Source organism: Lissotriton helveticus, chromosome 9 (assembly GCF_964261635.1).
Source record: "Lissotriton helveticus chromosome 9, aLisHel1.1, whole genome shotgun sequence".
NCBI lineage: Eukaryota > Metazoa > Chordata > Amphibia > Caudata > Salamandridae > Lissotriton > Lissotriton helveticus.
The window spans coordinates 325,716,913-325,736,789 of NC_136070.1; the positions used below are offsets into that span (position 1 = coordinate 325,716,913).

Here is a 19,877-nt window from a genome sequence, read left to right on the forward strand (position 1 = left end):
CGAAAAGAGTTGAGTCTAATAAATAAGATGTGCTTTAAAGCGCTCCATTGACCAAATGAGTCCGATTCACAATTTGCATAGTGTAGTACATAAAATACTACTACAGTATTACTACTTTCGTACAACAAAATGCAAATCACAAACACATGGTCAAAGAGCTAACATAACCTAACGCATATTTGTAGAGCACACGTTCACCTGTAGGCATTGTGGTGCTGAATCACAGATGTTTATTGTTACCCAACTCAATGGTACTCATGTTATTGACCTCAGATGGATGAAAGGCTGAGTGGACCCGCTGGGATTTAAACCTGTGACCATGCGGTCGGACACAGCCCCTGCAGTGGACGCATTAGTACAACGAGCCACCAGACCTGGCTACGCCTCCACCTCTCCAATCTTTTCTGTGCAGAGATCTCCATGGTGGTGGAGATCACCATTCATATATATGATTTAGTAATACATGTGAAAGTGACCAGGTGGTGTGATGGGAAAATGGAGAATAATTACTACTAACTGAGACTGGTTTAGAGACAAGTAGGGAGGACATTGGTCGGGGCATGCAAATACAAAACATCTACAATAGAGTTAGACAATGGCATTTCACAAAATACACTTCTAAAGTTACTAAAGCCCCCAAGTGGTCAAAACAGGCTCAAATGTACTCTAGCTTTGGAGTAAGTGAAGCAGCACACATGGCCAACTTCTGGGACAGAAAGACACTCCCATAGAAAACAGTAGAGGTAAGGAATTAAAATAACATCACTTAGGAACGCATGTAAATACATAAAACTAGATCAGTTCAAAATATAAAATTATATTTCAAAAGCACTTGCTTTTCACTATATCTGATCATTTTGAAAAGGGGCAGGGAAATAGGAACTATCTGATAAAATGATTTTTTCTCTATAATGATGACCACATTACCTCACAAACTGCAGATTTTCTCCCTCACTGTTTCACGTGTTTCTTATGTTGTGCCCAATGTTTGCAAGTCTTTTGTTTGAATCATTGCCCAAATGCCAAAGCTCTTTCAGGTGTTCAGAAAAAGTGAATAGCAGGAACAACTTTCCAGCTCCTGCCCAAATCTCTCTGCCATATTCAGTCATTCTGAATAGTTTGTGAAGATCCATGATTCTCCTTGAAATTCTAGTGGTAATCTGAAATTCCTCATAAAGGAGTCAGAAATCTGATGAGGGCTGTTTGATCTGCAAACTAACTTCAAGTAAAGACACTTTTCAATGTCACCCATCTTTCTAATAGAGGAATTCCTATCCTGTGGAATGGTGTTAGAAGATTCAGTGCTCCTGGCAACATACAATTTTGCGCCCTGAGCGCTCCACTTACATGGTAAGAAGAATTTTTGGGGGGACCTGAGCAACTCAACACTGCCACAAGCTGGGACCCTAAGATTGATGCTTTACCTCTCCTGCAGGAAGTCCAGTCCTATAGTGGTTGCTTTTCAAGATCAAAGCAGAAAGTATCTATCTTTCTTTTCGGCTTTCAGAAGGAGATTACTAAAATTAGAAGCTTTTGCTTGGGTTAATTAATTTATGTACACCAAAACTTGAAAAGTATGTATTTGGAATAAAAACATTTCTGTAATTTTAGAGCCCATAAATTCCAAAAATGTATTTAAAGCTGATATGTGATGATAATTCTTGAAGTATTGAGAAGACTTATTACTAAAATTGCCTTGGTGCCAGGGGCATTACAGCTGGGGCTGATGTGTATTATCTTTGTAGAGGCATTCTAAACTAACAAAGCCTTTTTTACATTACTGCTGGCAACCCTGGAAGGAGCTGATCTTGTCTGATGTGTACAACACTAATAATATTAGCAGCTCTGGATGATTTTCATTGAACACAAGTAGCTTGTAATACTGAAAAGGTTGGAGGACCTCTGAACATGATCACATTTTCAAGGATAGAAAACACATCTGCTTTCTACCTGCAGGTTCGTCAGAAGAATGTTGACCGTGAAAATTAAAGGGCATTTCAATACTGCAGTCAACACCACTCAGCTGCAGAAACTACAGGCACTGTGCTGCACTACAAAGGGCAAGCTTTAAAAGGATCTAGTATATCTCTTTAAGTTGATGGAAGCAATAGGATGCCACAAGCCAAAAATTATGCACCTAAATTAAGAGATGACCCTAGGTTAAAATCAGGTTTTGGACACATTATTAGACGTGTGAAATGAGTCCTATCCTGGGGTCTAAAGGGTGATCACAGGAAGTTGCTGCAGCACAAGATGCTCAAAATCTCAATATACTTTGAGTTATGTTTGTGCCGCAGGCTTGCCGTCCTATCTTGAATTTATTCCAAGCAATGGTGGAGCCATAACAATGAGATCCCACTCCTTCTTAAGTGTCATTTCAGTGCTTCCAGCTCACACAAAAGGGCCGATTCCGATGTCGGACGGACCTGAGTCCGTCCGACATCGGCCAGGAGCTGTAACCGACCGACCTGCTGTCGTCCGTTACAGCCCTGCTAGTACTATGTGACCGAACAGGGTTTGGTCGCATTCGTATACTTTGCAATACAAGCATGCATTCCGAGTGGAATGCATGCCTGCATTGCTGAAAGCAGGGGTGCAGTTTATCCCTCCACCCTGTGGCCGGCATCCCAAAGTGCCTGTATCAACGGGGGGGGCACCATAGGTGCCCCCAGGCTGCGATTCGGCAGCCTCACACCCATGGAGGCCCTGCTGGGGGCCCCCAGAGACAGCTTCCGACTGACTTTTTGTGCCGGTGTGTGAAAAGCTGCCATCGTACTCCCTCGGTCGTAAAGAGGCGACCGGGGGAGTACTGAGGGATTTCCGGACGGCAGACAGGCTCGTCCGCAATCCGGAAATCCGAGTCAGATTCCTTTCCGACCGAGCCCATCGGAATGACTCGGTCGGAAAGGAATCGGGCCGGCACTGACCGATTCGGTCGGAAGGGCTGCGAACATGGTTCGGAGCCCTTCCGGCCGAAATGGAATCGGCCCCATAATAGAAGCTTGCGTGGGACATTCTAGGGAATGTCTGAAGCTCAAATGTAATGTTAAAGAGGCCCAGTGACCTCGAAATATCAGACGAATTGCACCAATCATACATCTAGGGTAAATTGCTTGTATTGATAGTACCAAAAAATGGTATGAAAAATGTCATTGCAAATTGATGTAATTTGGGAAATTCGAGGCATACACTCAGGATGTCATGTTGATGGTGCCATATGCAGCTCACAGATACAAAAAAGATGCAAGTTCATGGGGCCACGCCATTAGCCACCAAGCGCTACTCATCCGTTCCCTGAATTTGACAGTTTTAAAACACAATTATCCAATCAATAAATACAACGGTGTTTCTTTTCGCAACAGGCCTGAGACACTTAGCCAGCAGGCCATGGCAAGTCCAGTGATGGTACCTGCGCAATGTGCTTTCTCCTATCGACCCCCAGCTGTTGCCAACTCTAGAAGGCCCTTACTTCTGACAGGAAAGCAGATCCTAAACCTTAAAAGCAATGTCTGCATAGGATTTAAAACAGAATTAGTGTCGATCTATCTCACTCGGCAGTAATCTGCGGCAGTGCGCACTTTCTGCTAAGTGTGCTCGGGCATTGTTTACACTCGGCATTAGATGTCAGCGCGCACTGACCCCTCCGGGCTAATGTACTGCTCAGCGTTGCCCATGCCGCGGCTGTCTAGCAGCGCTTTCTGCTCCTGAGCGATTATTCCTTTTAAAACGTCTTTGTGATGCCCTACGTGAAGCTTCAGAGCGAAATTCGTTTTCAGACTGCACCGTCTGATTGACTGAGCTGAATTTCACAGCCTGCTGGCCAAATACATTTGATAACACCCGCCGGGTTCCGTCCATGGCGCGAGAGGGGCGCGGATTGGCTCTCCTGCCCCCTGGCTGGTGATAAACAGCACACCAGGGCTTTAAGTGGGATGAAAAAACTGGGGGGGTCTCTCAAAGGGGCGTGGCCAGTGTAATTAGGGGCGTGGCTTTAAAACACTTACGCTAAAAATCTGTGTTTAGCATAGTGCGCCGCCCGACTTGTATTTTGCTGTTTCTGTCATTGCATCCAGATATAAGATACAAGTAACATCATACCTACAACAAGGCAGGACTATTGGCTTTGTCAATGGTTATTAGTTGCATAAGATAAATAAGCTGCAACTATGGCCTCTTACACATAATATTGAAAAAGCTTCCACTTAAAGCCCTGGTGACCCTCCCACAATTTTGCTGCTTTTGCGTTTCAGAAAGAGAAGGGAAATCCAGAAAGAAAATGACTCTTTAAAGGATTTCCCTTCCCCTACAACGCTCACCTGGCATGACGTCATGGATGTAACTTCTCTGCTAGTGAGAAGTGAGGGCAGCGCATATCGATGTGCCTGCTGTCTGGAAACGGGTCTCTATCGGCTGTTTTGCGAGCTGGCACTTTTTTCCCACTGCAGTGACCGCAAAAAAAAAGACGGACCGCCTGTGCCAAGGCTCAAAACAGAGCCCGATAGAGACCCGTTTCGAGGACCCCTTAAAAAAACTGCCGGTGCTCAGACCCCTTCAGACCCGGCCCACTTAAAGCCCTGCAGCACACTCTACGGTGGTGCGCGAGGGGAGCAATCAGGGGTCGACCAATGCCTCCCAGCGATGTTCCGGCTTAGACCTCTCAGCCTCCTCGGCAGTAAAGATATGATGCACTGCATGACATTACAATATTGGAAGACCTATGGTGTCTCAACTGGACATTATTATAAGGGGTATTGCAACTCACCCAGCAGTTCCAGACAGAGACACGAAGCTGAACGTGAATCTCTTTTATAAGGGCACAACACTCTCAGGTGACTGGCTATAAATACTTTTGTTATATCCTTGTAATGCACCCAGTTGAGGGTATTTTACACCATATACGCTGTGGTCAAAGGGACAGTGTTGTAGTGTTAATAGTGGTGTAGCATGTTTTTAATATTGACCTATATTTTAAATAAATACATTCTATTGCAGCATTTATATAGCGCTTACTACCCCTATGTGGGGCACTGATGCGCTTGCCTACATGGGTAATGTGCTACTACGTGTAGGGTTGGAAGGATGTTGTCTTTGTTTTGATCCTATGTGGGAAGTGTTTCAATGTGTTTGAAAAAAAGAAAGTTACATTTACTTTTGTATTTAAAATGTTATTACAATATTTCATCATAAAATAATCTTTTTCACTTATTTGTTTTAACATTATATTAAATGTATATACATTTTAAAGTTTAGGGTTCTATTTTACGTCCCTATGGGAGGGTGCTATAACACAAGTGGTTGGCCACGTGTGGAGCTGGACTTGCTCCATCTACTACCAGTGGTGGTCGGTTATTCGAGCAAGGAGGGGGCTAATGGGCCACACATGTACAATTAATCACACACACCAATTCACAACACAAACTCATAAATACACATGCATATATTCATACATACACACATGCAACAGTAATTTTTGTTTTACTTATCTGCTACAGTTTCTTGGGAGGGAAGCCTCAGTTGTGCCTGACATACACACATGCAACAGTATTTTTTGTTTTACTTATCTGCTGCAGTTTCTTGGGAGGGAAGCCTCAGTGGTGCCTGGCTGTTGGCACTGCCCCCTCCTCTTGAGAGGAGGTGGCAGTTCCTTACTTGTCACAGAGTGGGAAGGGGTCAGTGAGAGTTGCTGACTCATCCCCACTCTGTCGCAAAGTGTGAGTGATAGACACTCGGACCTGGGCACTTCAAGGCTTAAAACTGAAGCACCCAGGTCTGAGGCTATCAGTGATGTTCCCCATTGTCATGAGGGGAAGGAACTCGAGGCACTTTGGGGCGCTGAGAATATCATGCCCACAGGGCTCTGACATCTTCAGCCCGGCAAAGTTCAGCTCAGGCAACTAGGTGCCTGAGCATTTAGTGCAAGTATAGCGCCTGGCTGCCTGACCTAAATATAAAGAGTGTCTGTCACACTGACCTTTGCTCAACATGACCGACAATCTTCATGTCTACAGAAAGGTGGGGGGGCACCACTGGCTTCTACTGTTTTAGCTCCTATTGGCTGTAGTAACTTGTAAATTAGGCTCCACCACCTGTTTCAAGCCTACACTTTGTAGTGAGTTTACACTTGAAATGGTGAATAACCAGAAGTAGTAAATTTACACTAAAGTGTTAGATTAAATCTGCACATGTAGAGTTACTCACATGAATATTTACCTATGTCATTAGCCCCTTGTATATTTTTTTCATCACATTCACGGCTATGTATTGTGGCAAACCCTGCATTATTATCTATTTGAGGCCTGAAGAAATAAATGAAACATTTGAAGATATTTTCATATTTTAACAAATTTGTTGAACGTGTCTGGAGATTAAAAATAGTTGTATGTTTTCCTAAGGAATGTAGTCAACATAATTAACTGTGTAATAGTAGCACAGATCACCACATTGCGACAGAATCACTTTTTATGGTGCATTGTTCAAACTCAGGACAATATAAAAACTATATATTTTCTATGGCATAACAAATGTAATGATGCAAGCGAAATCCTCCTTGCCCTTACTGAGTGACACGTTGAACATGACATTTTTCAGTTTTTTTGCAATATTTTTAACAAATATGATAATCCCAGTCAATGTAATCCCCCTCATGCAGAAACATATCACCAGGCCAGAACTCCATCTGTGTACAGCTAGGCTTCCTTAGAGTGGGTTTACCAGACATAAATGGATTTTCTACTGGGTTCGGGGTGCCCATAGCTGATAAACTGGGTGCAACGCCTTGGGGAAATATTGATAACAATAGGAAGTGAACCAGCAATTTAGGGTACCTGTCTTTTGTCGGGCTGTTAAGAAATGTATGAGAACCTCCTATTTTCTCATCTACGCATTCTAAGGGCTCCATTGCTGGATGCCAGACATCTCTTACCCGACTGGTTGGCCAGTAAAATGCCCTGAGCATGATGCTCTTCAGATTTTTAGCTAACTCATGGTAATATTCTCTTATCTCCAGCATGTAGGAACATATCCCTGTCCCAGTCTGTATACAAACATATTAGAGGCATATAATTTTAACATATTCATATGCTAAAGTTTCTATCACTGGATGCCAGACCTACCTTGCTTGGACTAGCTGGCTGGAACAACACATTGAACATGATGTTTGTCAGATTTTAAGCAATTTTTTTTCTAAAACATGTACTTTCCTTTAGTCTTGCTCACCAAGAAGATATCCCTTCAAAGTTTGTCTCCATCGTTTGCAGAATGTGCATAAGGGATGTAGGCAGTATGAAGGTCTGGGGTTGACCAGCACACAGCCAAACCTACTCATCCCAGTTATTTCTAAAAAGTAGAGACCTATGGGAAGACAAAGTGATGTGGCTTGTATGAATTCCAAGATATCTGAGTACCTTAAAATTTCAGACTATTGGTAAAAAATTGCAGGTTCTTAACTGTTGTGTAATGGAAAACTCCAGAACTTTTGGCAAGCACCATCCTACTGTTCAACTTTGCTACACTTCTCCCAATGAAAATGGTACTGTTTATGTATGGGTGGGCATTTTGCATGGAAAAGGATTAAGACAAAACATTGACAGTGTGATGATTGCATTCAAACTACAATCACTTCACAACATCACAGTTTAGACCTGATCCCGGCTGTTAGGTCCTTAGGCCATTCCGGTCCCAGACAAATAGTCCACCCACACTATTGGGATACTGTTGTAATCGGGAAAAAGTGTGGAAATGAGACTGGTAGGACATTTGCTATTTGCTATGCTGTTATTTGTTTAATGTTCCTGTATTTTCAATGATGTTATCAATCATGTCATTTGAGCTGTCATCAGCGATGTCATCTAACATGTCATTAAATATGTCATATGTAAAGTCATGAGCAGAGAATGATGGCAGCATGCCTTATGCTTAGTTTACTTAACCATATCATGTATATTACTTTGAGGCAGGAGCACCAGTGTAGTCGTGATGGTTAAGTCAGAATTTCTACAACATGGCGGTGCAGTGCAAATGCTCTTCATTTCAGAACATTAAAACCCACCTTCGGGAGGAAGGGCCTCACATTTGTACTTCTCTTCCTGGCTAAGTTGAAAGTACTCCACGACCAACGCTCCCATTTCTTTAATACTTCCGAGAGTGCTTGGGACTGGTTGGTCCAGAAATTTCCTAACTCCTTGGGAGGGGACACCGTGCACAAGTACCACCGAAGTCGCAGTGTGCCCCGTGCAGATGTAGAACAGGACAGTGTCAGCGGAGCGCCCTCTCCACGGTAGGCCCTGGAGGGTCAACAGGAGGCATCGACGCTCTGCATCGATGTTGCATTTCACCCACCCGACCATCAGTTCCAGTTCCATTCCTTGGACTCAGACTCTGGGGGGAGCATGGCTCTGTTCACCTTTGTGTCCCCTCAACCAAGGAACGATCCTCTGAACTGATATCATTGAAGATGTCCTTTTTACTGCCATCCACCGGCCGTTGTTTGAGTTAAGGGGGGGACACTCCTGGTGGAAACAATAGGTTAAATGAATACACACAAGTGCGCGTTTTGTTGACTATGTACAGGCTTTTCCGCCTGCGTTGCGCCGGTGTATTGTACCGACTGGACCAAGTTTGTACTGTACCCATGTATACTGTACCTTGTAAATACTTCAATAAAAAGTACTGGAAATTTAAAAAAAAAATGAATACACACAACAAGTGTAATCCGAGTATTACAGCTCCCCATTGCATAGATGTCTGCAGCGGAATGTTCCCTGTCATTCATGTCATGTCCGCGTCTCCTCTTTCTACGTCAATAATCTATGCAAAATAAGGAATTGTGTTTAATGTTGTACTGTTTGCAACCCTGGGTCCAGACAGTGTTATATGGCACTGTCACCTGTATGGAAATCACACTCTCCAGCTCGATAGGAGCTCTTTGCCTGCCCCTAAGGCGAACGCCCATCTTATCTCACAGTTCAAATAGATCCTTGTTTTTGTAATGTTTGGTCGAACAATGACAAATCGCTGGACCGAGTATTTGGGGACTAGTTTGGTTGTTATGGTTTGTAATGGTCATTTTATACTGTATCTTTGGGGGTAGGCCTCCTAATGGGAGGAGCAGTTACTCTATACTATTGCGTCTTCTCAAGTCGACAGTTACTCTATCTGTCCGGGGTATGGGCTCAATCCACAAATGGCACAGAATACTGGCACAGTTACACAGACGCCGAGCACAAATAGTATACCTCCAGGAAATCCACCTGGGGACTTCTGAGGCCCTCAAACTGAGTAAAAGGTGGAGAGAGCAACTACTTTACACTTTTTTATTCTGCATTCTCAAGAGGCGCAGCAGTATGGATACAGGCGGGGGTCCTGTTTGCAGTTTTAGAATCTAAGATTGACAATTAAGGAAGGTATGTGCCGGTTAGCATCACACTTGATGGGAAACAAATTGTACTGGGGGGTATATACGCACCTAACATGGACCAGGATGCCTTTTTAGCCCACCTGTACACTGAATAGGTGGAATGGGCACATTAACCCTGGCGACTGGGTGGGGATTTTAATGTAACCTGGAAGACTCACACGTTCCTCTCCCGGGCACAGCTATAATACACCAAGCCAAGGCACTGCACCGATGGGTGTCCGGGTGGGACCTGGTGGATGCATGATGAGTCAATAACAATGGCTTGCAAGACTACTCTTTTTATTCGCATCCCCATGGCTTGCATTCCCATTTGGACAGATTTCTCCGCACACTTGCCTTACTCTCCTGTGTGACTCACACCACATGTCTAGGCAAAACTCTATCAGACCGCAACTCGCTTAAGCTTATGCTTAATTGGGGTTGTGCCCCATCCCTGATTCCGACTTGGCTCTTACAGCCCCAACTACTTGAAGACTCTGTATTCATGGACTCATTGTACTAGACAATCACTTCCTATTTCTCTGAGAATGCAGCCACAGCCTCCACACATTCAAAATAATAGGAGGCCTTTACAGTGGGGGTCCATGGAGTCTCAATGAGCGTGGTAGTGGGAGCTAATCGAGAGGTCACCCAAGATATAGCGGATCTGGAGAGTAAATTGCAATCTCTAGAGGTAGCAGCCCAAAATAATGTAACGAAGGCGGTGGAGATGAGCGAGGCCAGAGTTGGGTATGCAGAACTCTTGGAGCAATAGCGGCTAATCAATCAGAGTTCTTATACACAACGGGTCCCCGCAGCCCCCGCAGCCCCTGCAGCGCGGGGGGGGCCCAAGCTCCAGGAGGCCCCCTCAGCACAGCACTCTGGCTGCAGAGCTCCTGATTGAGTTTGGAGGGGGCCCCTCCACGTGCCTTGCAGGGAGGCCCCCTCAAGTTTCGTTACACCAGTGGAGACCATGTCACGATTTTACTACTCCCCCCTCAGGGACTTGACTGACAGGGAATGGGCCACTATTCTTGAATATCCAAAACTAATCTCCCTTAACACCTGGTTTAAGGTCATACAGTTTTCAATATTACAAAGAGGATATTTAATGGCACACAAATTACATATTATGTACCATGCGGCCTCTTCGGAATTGCCACGTTTTCACACACCCAATGCGGAATGTATCCACATGATCTGGTCATGCCCATCACTGTCAAGATTCTGGGGCGAAGTCTCGATAGGCCTCTCTCACCTGTCTGGAATAAATTCCTGGTCATCCTTAGACTCCTGTATATGGGTCTGACCCCACTGCCTAAAACAGCAAAAGTGCTCTAACACTTTAATGACCTTTCTTTACTACTGGCAAAAACAATGTTAACGCAACGCTGGAAGTCACAAAGAGCTCCTAGGGAGTGGGCCTAGTAGGAGGACGTTTTACATTGGGCCACTATGGTGGGCAAGGGACTGAGGCAAGAGGACTCTGTAAGAAGCCAATATCCTTGGATTGGGCTCAACTGCTGGAGCAACTCCGTGCACACGTACCCGAATCCTGAAAGGTATAAAGGAATGCCCATTCTTCCCACCTAACTGTCACACACATTAGGCACTTTCCAATGCATTGTCATACAAAGGACCCTCATGCGCCCCCAACTGCATGCGTCCTTAACTAAGACATGACCACACAAACTGGTTTCTGGAGGGAGGGTTAGGGAGTTTGTTTTCTTGTTTGGGAATGCATCTCTCATTTTGTAACAGTAGATTATTACCTATAATATCTGACTATTGCCTTAACTCCATAGACGGAACTGTTTTATTGCACGGTAGTGTATACAAAATGACTTGCATAGAAGAAACAGGAATGTAAACATGGATGTAATTGATAATGCAACACAGGTACTTTGAAAACCCAATAAAATACGTTTAAAAAAAAATATATATATATATACGTTTTCTCTTCTCTGGGCGCCCCATCGGTCCCTAGGGGAAGGGGGCAGGATCCCCCTATTCAGGGAAGCAAAAGTTGACAGCCATTTAAGTTTTCGTGCTGGACAGTTAGTTCCATGCATCTCGTGCAGCAAAAAATTTGAAGAGACCTTGTTGGAAAGGGGAGAGCAATGCCTTTTTGACCAGAGCCCTGCTTATAGATCGCAGGTGGACCATGGTCACCAGGGATGCCTTATTTTGCATGGGGAAAGGTAGCCCCCTCCCCGCCATGGTCGAATGGTCAACCGCTTAGGGGCAATTATTGATCTTTTCCCTTCCTTAGGGGCCGATCGGCTCCCACAAGGAAGGGGAAATTTGTCGGCCATTTTGCGGAAATGTGTCTGAGGCCTTCCTGGTGCTCCCAGTGCTCCAAACATTGGCTTGGTTTGCCTCACCACACATGGGTCACCTCACCAGGGGTCTATAAATAAATGAATAATATGTGAACATTTTTCTTCCCAGGGGGCTGATTGGGGCACCAAGGGAAGTGCAACCAGTCCCCATAGGGAAGGTAAAATATGGCTGGCATTTTTTGTTTAAATTTGGCAGTGGCTTTTCTCGTGCTCCCTGGGCCCCAAATATTGGAGGGTTCAACCCCCCAATGAATGAGTCAATCCCCCAGGGGTAATATATTATATATGGCTGTTTTCTCTTACCTGGGTGACTGATCGGGTCCGCTTATGTATATGTACATAGGGGTTTTGAAGCTGAACTGGCACATAATTTTGGGGGACGTCAGCCTTCCTTTGCATGGCCCCCTCCAAAGACCATGGGGCCACACAAAAATATGGACATTTTCCCTTTCCATGATTGCCCCTTCCAAGGAAGGGGGAATATAGCAGCCATTCCATTAGCACCTGCTGCAGCTCCGGGGCATTTAGGTGCCCCCCTACACAGGCAGCCGTGCAATGCTACTTCAGCCACTGCTTAGATATTGTGTCATTCACATTTTATGTTCACCCAGCACTCCATATATCATGGGGCAATCGGTGACTCCCACTTCTGCTATTAAACAACAGCCATTCGCATTTTCCTATGGCCATGGTATTTCGAGTGCCATAGTGAATGGGTTGAAACATCACCCTATGCTGTGGTGAGAGGAAGCAAAACGTGTATAGCTGAATAAGTGATGAGTAGCTGAAGTGGATTCAGCCATTGCCCCATGATGTATGCCACACAAGGTAGAATTGCCATGTGAACGGCACAGTAACTGATACATGGCATAAGTATGCTCAACCATTTCCCCAGTGATATATGCTGTGCTGGGTGGAACTACAATTTGAATGACACAACAGCTGATCAATGCCCGATGTAAGCTGACACATTTCCCTGTTCTGTGCGGGGTGGAAGCAGGGGAGCAGATGGTGCAGATCTCTAAATTGATTATTATTTACACATGTTCTGCTCTTTCACAAGGAGTACATTTCACAAAGATGTTTCTCCTGGCATCAGGGACAAATGTAGCAATATGTGCTATTGCCTTGTACACATTTTTTAAAATCTTTTTATTTTAACTTTTTTGAAGAAGTTCTTAGCAGCGTTGGAAATTTGGAGAATTTCTTGGAGTCAGGTAAGTGCAGTGCCTAATTTGTAAAATAATAGGCGCCAGGTTCCTGACCAGGAGGCCACTGCAGCTCGCACCAACCATTGCCCCTGTCATCGCTGCCAATGACGTTATCAGAACAACTACTAACCATCTCTCTTGCCTGCAAATGCGACAGTTTAGATTATTCCAGGTCCCCAAAGCAGGGGAGGAAGGTGTTAATAATTTTGAATGTATATTGTATTGATAAACATCCCTTGTTTTTCTCATCTCTAAATTAGATGACCAGCGCCACCATGTTGCAGACTGTCATAAGTGCGGTGTTGACAATTAAGTGCTGGTGACAAGCACCGGCAACCAACTAAGTGCCAGTGCCAGCACCGTAAACCACAGGCTCAAAGTAAGCCCTCGGTAGGTGCTAGTTTTGAGAATGTTGGTGCGATCTCACTTTACTACAGACTCACAGCATTGGATTACATTCTTTCAATTCATAATGCACACACTTACACACCACACACACAGCGTTCTTTTCTATGAGTACCTCTGCACTCTACCTAGGCTAGGAAGGTTTAGTTAAAAAACAGAGACTGACAATATTTTTCGAGGGAGCATGGAGCCACTCTGGTGCCTCACTCTGGCAAAAACCTGGGTATTCCCACTTCACTTGGGGAGCTGTAAAACAAATTCTGGCCCTAACGCTGAACATGGGAAGAGTGCATCAACCAATCATTCAGTCCTACTGGTCTACTCATAGGGTTTGGTCACAGCAGAGACAGGTTTTTGATTTTGCCGTGTATGCTGCATTTTAATGACAATTCTGCCACATTGCCCCAGGGCCAACCAGACCATCACGGGTTGTTCAAATATTGGCCTGTCATGGAACATTTGTCTGCCAAATTTCCAGAGATTTATATCGATGGAAAGAATTTAGCAGTTGGAGAGTCCTTGATCCTGTACAAAGGGCAACTGCTGTTCAGGAACTCTGTACAAAAACTTACTATGACATCAAGATGTACTTGTTGTGCAAAATCTCTGCTGGTTATGTATATGGCCTGAGAGTATACACAGGCTTTAGTGCTGATAACACCTAGTGCGACAAACATTTTTGGTGGCCCCCTTCCATAATGACCTTCTCCATGCATCCCATCACTATCACTGCTAGAAATGGGGTCTCTAGTTGGTAGAGGTATGCACCCTGTCCAAGTAGGGACCGCCACTCTAGTCAGGGTAAGGGTACTACACAGTAAACGTTTACCTGTGCTCACCTTCTGGTAGCTTGGCACAGAGCAGTCAGGCTGAACTAAAGAGGCAATGTGTAAAGTATTTGTGCACACAGTAACACAGTAAAAACAGCACAAAAGTACACTATACCAGTATAGAAAAATAGCCAATATTTATCTGAGTAAAACAAGACCAAAATGACACAAATTGCACTAACAAAGTCAAGAGAAGAATTTTGCAAGATTAAATCAAAATACAGTACTTAGAAGGCAATAGCTCCAACTGGTGCTATCTGGTTGCGCTTGACTGTAGCAAATCCAAACATCCAGTACGACAGTGATGGAGCCCCGGCCGGATACAGGAGTCCTGCAGGCCCGCTGACAGTACCTTGGATGCATCCATGCTTCGGGGACTATGCATTGAAATCCAGAGGTGATGCGTTGCTCTTGCAGCCCATGCATCAGTTCCGAAGTCAGACAAGGTCTTTGATGCATCAATGTCAAGACGCTGTCCGTCGGTTTTGATGTGTCGATGTTGAACCACTGGGCTGGATGAGCAGCCCGGATGAGAAGCCATGCAGGGCCTGGGATGTGTCAAAGTCAGGACAGTGCATCACAGAAGCCTATGGAGTGGTGTCTGAGTCTCATGCAGCAGCAGCAGTTCTTCGGTGGCACTGTGGCAAAGTTGAGGCTGCATTGTAAGCCGTAGTCGTTTAGTTGAAAAATCTGTAAGCAGGGACCATGGCTTCGGTGCAGACATCAGCGATGCATTAGGAAAATCGGGACTGCATTGTAAGTTGAGGTCGATGCATTGCGCACTCAGCGAGTAGGGACCAGGGCTTTCTGTGCAGGCAGCGGCAATGCGTCTGGATTCACAGGGATGTGCCGCTTCCGAATTGATGCTTTGTAATGGATGCAATGGTTTCGTGGGTTGCAGCACAACCACTCACCTCCAAGTGCCCAGGACTAGATCTGGCACCACATGGCAAAGCAGGACTCACAACAGAGGAGCCCAGGTGCTGGTAGCAAGATGCAGGTGAAGTCTTTGATATCCTTGAGACTTCCAACAGGAGACATGCCCAACAACCCTTGGAGAACCTTTAGATGCAGGATGTTGAGAGAAAAGTCCAGTCCTGTCACTCCAAGGCCAGAAGCAGCAGGTAGCATGCCAACACAGCAAGGCAAGCAGCAAATTGGCAGTCCCTCTTGGCAGCACAAGTAGGGAGACTTCAACGAAAGGTCTTTGTATTGCACAATACACTGACCTTCCTGGACCTGGCTCAAGACACACTAAAGGGGGGTATGCACCTCTATGTGTGGGAACAGGCACAGCCCTATTCAGATGCAAGTGTCAGCTCCTCCCACCACTTTAGCTCAGGAAGATCCATCAGCCTGGTGATGTGTCATCAAGATATACAGGGCACACTTCAACTCCCTTTGTGTGTGACTGTCTAAAGTGAATTCACAAAGCCAAGCTATCACGATGACCCAGATTTGTATTCTCGGGACAGGCAGAGGTGCAGAATGGTTCAAGTAAAAAAATGCTAACTTTCTAAAAGTGGCATTGTCAGACCTGCAATTTAAAAAACAACTTCACTAAAAGATGAATTTTTAAATTGTGAGTCCAGAGACACCGGACTCCAATTTTCTATCTACTCCCAATTGGAAGTTACACTTGTAAAGTGTTACAAGGCAGCTCCAAAGCTAACCTATAGGAGAGATAGGCCTTGATCTATTGAAAAACAAATGTGGCAGTTTTTCACTACCTGGTTCATGTAAAACTCTACAGCACATGTCCTACCTTTTTTAGGTCGAGCCTGAAAACCATGCTGTATTGGAGAATGGTCTTGAAGCCCCGCCCACTCTCCGTACATATTTTTCATTGGCTTTTGCCCTTGTACACTGTAAACTGTGGCTGTTCATTGGTGAAAAGGCTTAATAGTCCTGCCTTAGTAAATCCTTGTAGCATTTTGTATTGCGACAAGGCGGTACTAACATGGCGAAACCCCCTGTTATGTGTGTTGTTGCTCAGAGGTTTTAATTACAGCCTCTGAGCACTATTTTGTTTAATTGTTTTACTATGTCTTGTGCAGGCAGGTTTTTCCAGCTTCCCTGGCATCAGCAGTGATGGTGTTCTTACCAAAAAAGCATTTGCAATACAATAGGTTTTTTTTTTTTGCTACAGGCAAACATGGCATCGCAGTGCAGAAATGTTTAATTGAAAGGAGACAGATTTATACAGCCCAGTGCAAAAAACATGCAAATATATTCTGAGCTAAATTGAAGTTTCATTTCTGTATGACTGCAGTTCAAATTTCCTGATCGCCCCTCCTCTTTTATTGACTAAATGACTGATGGCGTGCCCAGACAACCATTGTGTATAAGAACTAATCGACCTCTGTTCGCTCGTGATTTAAGGCACCTTACGCGTTCCACTAAATTGACTTGTACATTCCATAATAACACCGGAGAAAAAAAACACCTGAGAAACATACAAGTCATATCACCCTGCATTTCTCCCAGTGTCCAGTTTTCAAAAATGTCTGGGTATGATAGGTTTCACTGGGTGGCAGCTGACCTAGGACCCAAAATCTGCAGCTACTTGTTCCCATGGGATAGAGTGGAGAATTTGCTTATAGCAGCTTATAAACATAACTACCCCTGGGAACAAGGTAGAAAAATAAAATTTAGTATGCCTGAACTCAGAATATTAAAATGCATCTTTTAGTGAGGGTGAGTTTTACATTCTGTGTTTGAAAATACCACTTTTAGAAAGTAGGTATTTTCTTGCTTAGCCATCCAGTGTGCCAGTGCTAGGATGTGTATTGACTGTCTGGCTTTGGAGTGACAGGGGTTTATTTTCTTTATTTATTTATTTATAAAGTTTTATGTAGCGCAAACTTGATCCCGAAGGATATCAGAGCGCTTTACAATTTGAGGCAAAGGTAACAAATCAGAACATTAGTCTAACATGACTTGCCCATTCAAAACTGATCTCTTTACTGACACTGCAGTAAGTGTTGTGTTCTCAAAATTACCGCCAAACCACAAGCACAACAGTTCTGCTTGAATATCTAATATAGTGCAATTAAGAATATATCACCCCTTATGAGACATTGTTCAACTTTAGCATAAAACGATTGCCGCCATCCTGACAAGGTCTGATGTTATTTTATTATGCCTCAAATATTTCAAATGAAACCAGTTCAAAATGCCCCTTGACATATCCACACATCACATTAGATAGCCCCATATTCTCTAAGTTATAGATGGTGCAGTGTGCGATTTTCTCCTTACAGATGTACAGCCAATTCCTCCCCACTGTTCAGTCCCATTGGTATTTTGGGGGATCGACAGTGGCTCCAAATAGTCTGGATGAGTCAAGACTGGGCTGAATAAACCTGGGCTGCAGTAAGGTAAGGAGATTTCCTTTCACCTGAATGGGCATGGTCTGCCTACCACCTCTTGCAAGGAAGCTGCACCAGAGAGGAAAGAACTGGTTTGGACTGAGCACAGGGCTTCTCTGCCACCAGTGAACAAAGGATTCTGCTTTATAAATATTGGGGCCAGACCCCAGAACTTTAGATCACTTTTGGACTTCAAGAGGAACCTCTGCCAAGGAGAAGTGCTGGAGAAATTGGAGTATGAGTATTGCCTCTTTGCTGTGTGCTGTCTGGGGTTGGCCTGCAGTGGCTGTTTCTGCCAAGTAGAGGAACTGTGTGTGCATCATGCTTGAGAAAGTATCTCCAAGGGATTGAAGTGGAGCTTGCCCCCTGTTCAAGAGGTCTCGGGAACAGCAAAGACCTCACCGTCCTTCTGGGCATGGTCTCTGGAATCACAGCTTCCTGTCGCCACAGAAGAAAAGGGCAACAGACTCCGTCACGAGTCCATCGCAGACTTCGTGTCCTGAAGGCACCACAGAAAGCACCACCTCACTTCACAACACAACCCTAATCTCACCGACTCTGTCAAAGAGCCGCTGCTTGCTCCGTGTCCTGTGGGCACCGCTTCCCTACACGATGCACAGACGACACCGACTCCGTCACTGCCCGGCTCAAATATCAACAGGCTCCATCGCCACACTGTGACCTGCCAGCACCTCATCAAGCACTGTCTCACACTGCAATGCAAGCCTTGGTCTCACCGACTCCGTAAACGAGCTGCTGCCTTCACCAAGTCGTGAGGACACTTCATGCTGCAAAGCTTCCATCTCACATCGCAACCGCAACAGTTGCCCCTGACTGGCTTGTACAATCCTGTCGTCCGCAACAAGAAAGGTACTGTCTCCGAGTCTGTCAATGCTTTAGCTAACCCGTAAAAATGCAGTTGGCTGGAATTGTTAGACTCTGTTGTGTTCAGTATCGCAGGAGCCCCCAAAGGAGCTACCGAGTCGGAGGAACTGTGTTTTCAAGTTATTCTTGCAATTTAAAGGTCATTTTAGTTCTTGTGTTGGTTTAGATAAAGATTACTTATTTTTATAAACTGGTGTGGTGTCCATTTGTAGTGTTTTCACTGTATGTGTTCACAAATACTTTACACATTCCTCTGAGATAAGCCTGTCTGCTCATGCCATGCTACCAAGGGGGTGAGCCATTCACTACTACAGCTACTATTGGGACGGCCAAACAGTCATGTGCACTTTATAGCTTCCCCACTAGGCTTGCTTTACCTAGCCTGATAAGGAACATGCAAAGCCTCCCAGTCCCAGCCCCACTCTGAGTGCCGAACCACAACGTTCAGACCGATCCCAACGCTGCATTGCGCATTGTGGTTGGCTATGGGGATCCTGGGAGCCCGGGTGCTTACTGCTGCTGGCGGAGACAGGAAGAAGAGGACGGAGGAGAGGCTGTGGCTGTGGCCCAGGTAAGTGGTTTTTTTCCCAATTTCCTACCCGTACCCCCCTCCTCCCCACGCCCGTCCGGGAGCAGCCGCCACTGAAAAAAAGAAGCACATTTGGTATAGATACCATATGTTCAAAAAAGATTTTAAAGCATAAGTGTAAAGTACCCCAAATAGAAAAAAGGGCTCATCACTGTGGGTGGAAACGCCTTACCAGCAAAGGGGTTAAAGAAAGTAGTTTATTCTAAATGAAGCTTCATTTGACAGGGAGCAGTGCATTGCCATATACAACAAAGATATTAATGTCACTTGGGGAACATTTTTAATCACATTTACAAATTTAAGGAACTATTAAGAAATTACAAATTAAGTTATTCTTCCAACAATTAAGCACTCCATTGTCAACAGCAAGTTTAATTTTTAAAGAACTTCCCTGGACTTCTGCTTTGAAACCACAGCAAGCTTCTTTGTAATTGCATTACCTATAGTTGTGATGACAGTTCCAGCGAAGAAAAAGGCACTTCCGAGATCCCAGTGGCTGCTGTTGTTCAAATCATTTCCGATGGGGTTGACTCCCGCGTTGTCAGCATCTATTGCGTGCTGAAAATAGAGATATATTCCATGAGCCATCAAAACCTCCATAGATTAATGATCAATTAGCATCTATTGCCTCATCAGTGCAAGCACATACTGTTTACCTGATGCGAAACAAACCAGACATGCAGGTATCAACAGAAAACACACACAAGGGCATTTTAATGAGCATCAATGACTCAGACAGGTGTTAATCACGAGGGAAAAGTGGAAAGCTTCAAAGGATGCTCCTGGGAGCTGACAAGGAGACAGCCTGTCTGCTAAGGGGCCTGGGGATCCTGCCATTGCATGTAAAAGC

General features: G+C 44.7%; 1 protein-coding gene across 1 annotated transcript in view; it reads right to left on the reverse strand.

Moving 5' to 3' along the window:
• The window catches only part of KCNK10 (potassium two pore domain channel subfamily K member 10), a 434,219-nt gene that overhangs the window by 132,116 nt on the left and 282,226 nt on the right, over positions 1–19,877 (reverse strand). The window contains exon 4 of the mRNA XM_078660013.1: positions 19,468–19,585. Within this exon, the coding sequence (XP_078516139.1) occupies positions 19,468–19,585 (118 nt within the window). The remainder of the gene's footprint in view (positions 1–19,467; positions 19,586–19,877) is intronic.